At 35.4% G+C, this 8,689-nt stretch overlaps 1 protein-coding gene across 2 annotated transcripts; it reads right to left on the bottom strand.

The window, feature by feature from the left end:
• Window positions 1-1,553: 1,553 nt before the first annotated feature.
• On the bottom strand, window positions 1,554-3,310 carry LOC132311919 (lysM domain receptor-like kinase 3). Of its 2 annotated transcripts, none has more exons than XM_059810073.1 (2): window positions 3,084-3,310; window positions 1,554-2,969 (listed from the first exon to the last, which is right to left on the bottom strand). In XM_059810073.1, exons 1-2 carry the CDS (start codon window positions 3,146-3,148, stop codon window positions 1,700-1,702), a joined length of 1,335 nt encoding a protein of 444 aa, XP_059666056.1. In that variant the 5' UTR covers window positions 3,149-3,310; the 3' UTR covers window positions 1,554-1,699. The 2 variants fall into 2 exon arrangements, with proteins under 2 accessions (XP_059666056.1, XP_059666057.1); XM_059810074.1 differs by having other exon boundaries at window positions 3,053-3,310.
• Between the last annotated feature and the right edge of the window lie 5,379 nt (window positions 3,311-8,689).

The raw sequence follows: 8,689 nt of genomic DNA on the forward strand, positions 1-8,689 counted from the left end.
GCAAGAGATCATTACTCTATATATATATATGTATGTACACAACCATTAGAGATTCTCTTAGGCCCTATTTGGGGATGCTCCATCTTGTTCTATGCCCTTCCCTATAGTGCAAATAGACACTATTGAGGACACCAACTTGTTTGCTATGGGCTGTATTGTGTCCAACAGTGCTAGAACAAATTCTGTTTTTGGGCCAATTTCCGGAACAAAAAAATCATGTTCCAAAGTGTTCCCAAATTTTGCAAGGCCCACTATTCACTGTAGAATGGAGAACAATAGCCCAAAAACAAGGAATTCTGAGAACACAATTTAAAGAATCGGTCCATCTTGTTCTAAGGTTCTCTCCAGACGACTGAGGCGATTCACAGTGGTCTTCTTGTCACTGCAATGGGGTTAAAATCGACGACACTGAATCAAATCTGAAGGTCGTCTTCTTGGAACGAAAGAGTTCCTCTGCTTCTTCTTCTTATTTTCGTTGTGCTCTGTCTAACATTTTTGACGTTGTTTGAAGATCAGGCTTCAAATCGACCATGTTTGTATGAAGATCTGACCTCCCTCTGTCTCACCTCTGCATTTTCCGACGAACCCAAGTTTCGTCGCTTCTCTCTATACTCTCGGTTTACCCCAAGCTCTCTGTCCGACGAACCGAAGTTTCCTCATCTCGGTATGTTGAGATTTCTTACAAATCTTTTAACCCCTCGTTCTCCAAAATCTATCCCCACTTCATTCGTGCTAATATTTACTGGTAGGTGCCCCAACACTTTAAAAGTTTCTCCAACAATTTTCTGGATAAACTCTAGTTTGATTGTTGACTGTCTATCAGGATCTCTCTGTTTTTGGTGAGACAAGCATGATATAATATTAATTAATTGAAAAAAATTGAAAAAGAAAAAAAAAATCATTCTCTACAAAAGAGTTCTTGAAGAAAAATATTTAATAAAAATAATGAACCAATGGAGTTTAAATATCAAAATGTCAATTCAAGCAAAAACATACATAAAATTTACTAATAAGAGAAATAAAATTGTACTAAGATAAATTTTACAATTTACAATTTATTTTATTGGTTTTTATAGTAAACTAAGATAAAATTTTAAAACTATATATATATATATATATATTAAAAGTTATATCAATTGTATATTAAAATTATACAATAATTAATTTTAACTTTATACTTAATAAAGTTAGAAAAAATGTATTCAAGAAAACATTATTTAAAAACATTCTTAATCTAACATATTTAATTATTTTATTTTTCTACATCTGCGTAGTTTTTTTAACTGAATTTTTGTTTGATCCAAATTCTCAAATCTCTTGCAATTTTTTCACCTGCTATATATATATATATATATATATATATATATATATATATAATCTGAAATTTTAAAAAAAATTGTTAGATAATATAATATATGACTTATTATTATATAATATAATATATGATAAAATTTGTTTTTCTATATATATATATATATATATATATATATCAAAATAGCTTGAATTCTCATTTTTATGGAGTATCTTCTTCACTATATTCAGAATAATACAAATTTAACAAAAAAATTAGGCATTAACTTTCTCTCATTGCCAATGAAAAAAAGAATTTCCGTATAATTTAATCACAATATAATCAGTATGCCACTAAAAAAAATAAATTTGTCAGACTAATTACACAAAACAAAATCTCAGTTCCGAGTTAGCGAGGGGCCAAAGAGACTGAGAAGTCCGTGAGTACGCCCATCGACTCGGCCCATGCCTTCGATTCCAAATAGAGCTTCGAAATCCGACCCGCAATCCAACCCATATCGGGCCTCTTAACCGGATCATCCTCTACACATTCCAACCCCACACGTGCCAACTTCTCCGCCACCTCCACCGGATACGAGTCCTTCAACCTCTTGTCCACCCACCACCTCAACTTCCCTCCACCACCACCATCGACCGCCTCTCTCGCCGTCTCTATCACCGACAACCTCTTATAACCACCATTATCGTCAAATTCATACTTCAAAGGCTCATCCCCTGACAACAGCTCCAAAATCACAACCCCAAAAGCGTACACATCCGATTTCTGTGTGGCACTTCCGGTGAACTGAAATTCCGGCGACATGTAACCTCTCGTTCCCTCTAATTTCATTGACTTACTGTTTGTTCTCTTTAGTTTGGATGCAGAATTCGACTTCTCTGCTATGTTTGCTTCTTGATCAATTTCGCCGCAGAGCTCAGAGGTACCAAAATGACAGATTTTGGCATTCAATGACTCGTCTGTGACTATAATGCTCGAACTCTTGATGTGATTGTGTACAAATCGATTCAATCCTGTGCAGTGGTGAATATAATCGAGGCCGTGAGATAGATCGCTCGCAATCTGCATTCGAGACATCCAATTGGAGAGGACGGTGAAATTAGGGTTTTTAGGGTTTCGCAGACAATCGGAGAGGTTAGCTCCATGAACGTAGTCATACACGAGGTAAATGTAGTTTCCGGAGATGGAAGCGCCGTGGAGCTTGATCAAGCTGCTATGGTGGCTCTTGCAGATCAGAGACAGCCGTTCACGGAGCTCCTCCGGCGCCATGGGCCGGCGGAGCTTCCTCTGGTATACAATCACTTCCCTGCCGCGAATCGCGCACCGCCACGCGGCGGAGGAGGAAGAGGAAGCGAACCGCTTGGCCAAGAAGTTGCCGGTGGCAGAGCAAATCTCCGAGAACTCGTAAATGTGAGCGTGTTCTGCTAAGGAGTCTCGCAGAGTCGATAGCGATGTTGGGCTCGAAATCGACGACCGCCATGACTCCTTGTAATAGCTCGAACCAGTGGTGTAGTTGAGGCTCGTTGAAGCCTCAGAGGGTGATTTCTGAGATCGATAGTCGTCGGCGCTCCGTCGTGAGGTCAGTGATGGTCTAGATGCGGTGGTTGAGATTCGAGAGTTCGAGTGGTTCGGCTCCATCACGTCTGTGCTCTTCTTCGATCTACACATGGGAGAGGAGGACAGAATTAGAAACCCTAACCAGAGTATATGAGTTGGCATAAATTAGGGTTTGTTTTGCTGAACTTGAAGAACATGGTCCGCCGTGATGACTAACTCGAATTCGCAAACGCGTCGCCGTGGAGGCGGAGGAGAGCGGCTGTAACTGGGTTTCGCTAACATGCGCCGGCGGAGGCGGCGGATCGTAGCACGGCTTCAATGACAGTTTGGGTTGTTTTCCGTTCGGAGTTGTTCAGAGCAATCCCTTTCCTTATGTCGCCCATGCGTGTCCTACGCGTGTCGTGTTCAGAATTTCATTTGTTTTCGGTGAATATGGTAGGTCAGGTCGGATCTAAAGCTAATTTGATTTCACATGTACAAAACAATTAAAAGAGTACTGTGAAAATGACAGTTATTAAAAATGTCTTGTGTTAAGACAAAAAAATAATAATAATAATAAAAATGTTGGTGCTTCATAGTAAATAACATATTGAAACCATATATAAAGTATATTTAACATCCATAATTCAGAGAAAATAAGTTGATTTATTATTTTTAAATTTTTTATGAATTGACGTGTCATGATAAAGTTGCACTGAAGAATCGATTACATCATAAATTGGGTATATTTTCATCTTAGCGTAAGTGATTTGATTAAATTAAAATTTGCGTAGTTAGAAGTTACGCTCACCAAATTTGAATTCTGTTGCATCTTAGGAAGTCATGGTTTCATTATTGAATTAAGTAAAAATGCAGAAAGACGGAGTAATTGCAATTGGATTATTAGATGAAACCGTATTCTCAATGTGATTTATGTGATGTGAGTTGTTCATAAATAATTGTGTTTGGCACTAGGCAAAAAGTGTTGACAAATCTAGACTATTCAATTATAAGCTTCTTAAATCTGATTATTTAATGCTCCCGGAGGCTTAGATGAGTTGGTAAGGTGAGGGCTTTGAATTCGAGCCTTTTCTTTTCATTTATTACTCTCGACTTAACTTGTTACTTGTAATATGAGGCTGACATCGACAGCTTGAGGTTTACCTGATAACTACAGGTCCAAAGAGTGGGTGATTGCGCATTACCGTTATCCCTAAATTAAACATATAACGAAATAATAATTGAGTCGTCTTGATGGCTACAAACAAAATTCTTTCTAAAATTTTATTCCAAGTTAATTTCGGCCGCCTCCTATTACTCTATACGCAAATTAACATTTCTCTTCTTGCTGATACATTTATAGGTATTCAATGTATGTGTCTATGCCACCTAAATTTACTCTCTCTAATCGTATTGCTATTACGTGTCACGCATAATTTTCCCATACAAGTTTCATATAGTATAAGCAAAATCTTGTAATCAGCTAAAATAGTTAGAAGCCCAACTCGACCATCCAAGTAATAATACAAATGACCCAACTAGAGTTGCAACTCGGGCGAATTAAACTAGCTGGAATCCTAACTCGATCCTAAAGTTTAACTACTCAATTCGAGCTCAATTTACCCTTCTATTTTTAAACCCAGGTTTGCAATTCGGGATAATATTTTGGGTTAAAATAAAGTCAGATTAATTCGGGTTACTCATATGACAATTATGAAACTAAAAATTTGATTTTATTACAAATTTTTAATAAGCTACAACAAATTCCGAGAAAATTAATTCTTCAAAGTGTCAACATATAATAAATTGAGATTTAAACAAAGTAAATTGAAAATAAAAAAGGGTGATCATAATTTGAACATTATATATAATGTATTTAAAATAAAAAATAATATTAGAATTTGGATTCGGGTTTCTAGCACTTCAACCAAAGTCCAATCTTAATTAAGTTCAGGTTAAAAATTTTCAACCCTAACCCAACCATTATTGTAAAACTAATTGTTCAAACTAGAAAAAATGGCTGAGCTTGAGTTGTGTTCGGGTTGCCTAGCCCAAGTTTCACCCCTAGACCCAACAACACCTACTCACAGTGTCCAAAACTAAAATGCATTACCTAGCCCAACAACAAACTCAACTGATATAATCATGGTTCGCAATATCGGTCACGGTTGCGGCATCAGTCATGGCATCAGTTGTGGCGTAACGAATTCAGACAAAGTCAGTATAAACTGATCTATACGGATCGCGTATCGGACATTGACGGACCCAGAGGTGGGCTCAAGCCCACCAAAAAAAAAAAAAATTTACTATACCTAATTTTAGCCCAGTCCAAAAAAAATATATATATTATTACTATTACCCAACCCAAATAAATAATTCCTGAATTCGCCCTTAATATTGAACTTGAAAAAGGGTTACTTATTCAATGATGCGGCCAATAAACACAACTATCATCTCATAAACATAAATATTATGTATAGTGACGAAGTTAAAAAATTACTCCCTACCCCACTTTAGATGTCCAATTTTAAAATTCTAACTTTTTAAGAGATTAATTTTTAATATTTTCTTTTGTTGAATTGGCACGAATGAATTTCCAAATTTGCCATATGTTTGAATCAGTGGGTGTATAATAATGTTATTTTTTATTTTTATCCTTTCAATGCATTAAGGATAAAATTGAAAAGGTCGAAAACATAGTAGACTGATATTTGAAACAGGACAATTATTGTGGGACAAAAGAAGTATTTAAGTTGGGGTTCTTTGTGGAAACCAAATTTAGAGTTAAATTATTTACAAATTGGATCATTTTTATTTATTTTTAACAGAAGTTGGCTCATTCTATGGTTTGCATTTGCGTGTGGCAAAAGAGTCCTATGAAGCTACATAATATTCGGAGGTGAGATTAGGGGTTGCTAATATGCTTTTTCAATGCTGATTTTGCCTTTTCCAATGTCTTTTGGCATCTCAAATAACCTCATTTCTTGTAATGTGAGTTTCGAAAAATATATAATTATACTTTTTTGGAATTCATAAAAAATTTAATTAAACCACTCTAGTTTTTGCTTTGAAACAAAAATGCAAATTCATTATTTTGGTAGTTAACATATCATTAATACATTTACATAAATTATACATGTACGATCATTGATATCGATTATACAATATTAATAAAGATACATGATCCCTCATTATTCATTTTTGTTAGATTGCGCTAACAAAAAACATAGCTAAAATTATACGCTCCTTTCCATCAATGAGTCTTTAGAGAACCTGGAAGAAGGAAAACTAAAGTGTGGTAATATCAAGATAGCAAAAAAAAAATGCCAATAACAAAATGATATCATGTATGTTAATATTTTTACTTGTCACTTGTTAATTTTTTTTTTTTTTTACTTACCTACAAAAATTCTAGAGCTATTCTTGGTATAAGTGCTGGGGATTTTGAATATTTTTATACATTCTTAATTTTAAGTTTACTAAGGTAATTATATCAAAATGCTACACTTATATATTCATATCACAATCTAATCATAACACAATATATAATATAAATAAAACAACATAATAAAGTAATAGACTAGTAAAATATATAAAATCAATAAGAGAAAAGTAAAGAAACGTTTTGCCTGTGTAATAGAAAGGCACCTAGTATTCGCTATCCTAAAGTCTTTATAGTCTCCCTACGTGCAGATTATGACGACTATGAAAACTTCAAAATAGATCCAAACTCGAGCTCCAATGGCGATATTGATAGTGTTTTTGCGTCTAAAGTTAGCTTTCCATCCCAGCATTATCCACAGGAATTCAAGATTGTTTAGTACAAGTGCTAGGAGCACAAGAACCCAATTGGTATTCTCAGATGACAATAAGCAGAAAATGTTGGACTTTGCTGTAGAAAACAATCAAATAAATATAACACAACACATAAATGCTGAATTGAGTGCAATTCGAACCAAATGATTCTAACCAATTTTAATATGGTTCAGTGAAATTAGATTATGGTCTAAGTAGCTCAGACTACTTGACCTATGGCTTGAACCCACTTGGGTTGGGTTCAAGTTTAGAGAGGGAGAGAGAAGAAAATGAATTGAACGAATTGTAAATGGCAGCCCAAGGGGATATTTATAGAAATAGAAGTGTCTTTTCGGATTTGGTGTATCTCTTCATCACTGGACACAACCATTTATATGTATCTCTTCATCAATGTGTTTGTTTTATCACCAGACACCTAGTGTAATAGATTGCAATGGTTCGAATAAGTTATGTCTATTGGTTTTGAGTTGCATTTTTCTTCCCACAACTAACAAGTGATCACACATGTTCAGTCCAACACATCTATTGATGACCAATGAAACAATTTTCATTCACAAATTCTAACAAAAACTCCTACACTTGTCAAACAAAAGAGATACATCAAATAAAAAACTTGAGAACACATCATACGAAAATGGTGTAACTTAATGGTACTTTCTCATTTTACAAAGTAAAACGTTCACTTTACAAAGTAAAATGATGATTCAATTTTTCATAAGAACAAAGTGGGGAAGGAGGTAAAACGATGATTGAATTTTTCATAAGAACAAAGTGGGGAAGGAGGGCCATGGCCCCCCTTGTCCCCCTGTTGGTCCGCCATGCATGCCAAGTGACCGTATTGAAAAACTGAAAAACACCTGAGCATATTTCATTATCTCCGCCGTTTTACCGTTACATAGAAGAGAAGAAATTCAGGTACGGGTGGGGTTTGAATGAGCATGCATGAAGGAAAAGAAATAATTTTAGAAAAGAAAATAAAACAAACGATAAAATGGTCTAAACTTTTGTTGTTAAGATAACTATGATAAGGGTGAAAACTGGGAGGAACCAAAAAAAAAAAGAGGAAGAAAAAGTATAATCCCTTTCTTTTGGTAATTAGAGCAATGAGAAAGGAAAGGATAGTTCCAAACAAGAGAGTAGAGGGGGGAAAGTGTAAATGAATATTAAATTCTATGAGTAAAAAGTACTTGATCCTTCACTCGTACAAAACTAAAGAAAAAACTGAAGAAATTGCCATACTATTTTCTCCCTTCCCTTGTTAAAACCATTGTTTGGTGGTGTAAAACTTTCTTCCTTCTCATTCTTTTGTTTTTCCATTTCGTTTCCTTATTTTCTTTCCTTTCCTTCCAACTCTCCCCTTAGAAACAAATGCCATCATACATTTCAAAACCATAACCCTGATTGCACAGAATCGAAATACCTTTTCTTTCTTCCCAGAGTACAAAAATTAGATATGAAAAATAGAAAAGAACCCTAGTACTTGTTGGTCATCAGCTTAGGACTCGAGAGTCTCACCAGTCAAACAAAAAGTCATCACTCTAGCAAGACCTTAAAGCCCCAGACGGATTTTAAAACCAGCTCATGGAAGACTAGAACTAGTGATTAGAGCCACAAAGTCAGTGTTCTTGACCATGAGGAGTCAATAGGCAAAAAGAAACTAGGACTATCACATTCATTAAACATTGAGACAACCATGACACATCCTCAAGCTAGCACTGAATTCACCTCTGCTACAGCACCATTCCTGTGCAAATTAACCAATCTTATTATACCTGAGATTTGCTCCTCCAGCCAATTCCATCTCATTCTAAAACCAGCAAAGGAAAATCATCCAGAACAAGCTGCATTTTTCTACGCTAGTTGTACAACCGAGACATTCAACACAAAACTTAATAAACCCCAACTAGTTAATGGTCAGAAATGATCTTAATCAACCCAATCATGACTTCTCCAGAGCTTTCCCTTCGGAAGATGGAGCCACCGCCAATCAATCAATGCAGACTATCCATTGTGTCAAATAAACCCCTA

Source organism: Cornus florida, unplaced genomic scaffold (assembly GCF_030987335.1).
Source record: "Cornus florida cultivar Cherokee Brave unplaced genomic scaffold, ASM3098733v1 CherokeeBrave_3.0.0_Hap2_Chr06, whole genome shotgun sequence".
Taxonomy (NCBI): Eukaryota; Viridiplantae; Streptophyta; class Magnoliopsida; order Cornales; family Cornaceae; genus Cornus; species Cornus florida.

Coding starts and splice junctions, on each gene's coding strand:
- LOC132311919 (XM_059810073.1), bottom strand. CDS start 3,148: ATGTTAGCGAAACCCAGTTACAGCCGCTCTCCTCCGCCTCCACGGCGA. Junction 2,970..3,083: donor CGACGCGTTTGCGAATTCGA/GTTAGTCATCAC, acceptor TCCCATGTGTAG/ATCGAAGAAGAGCACAGACG.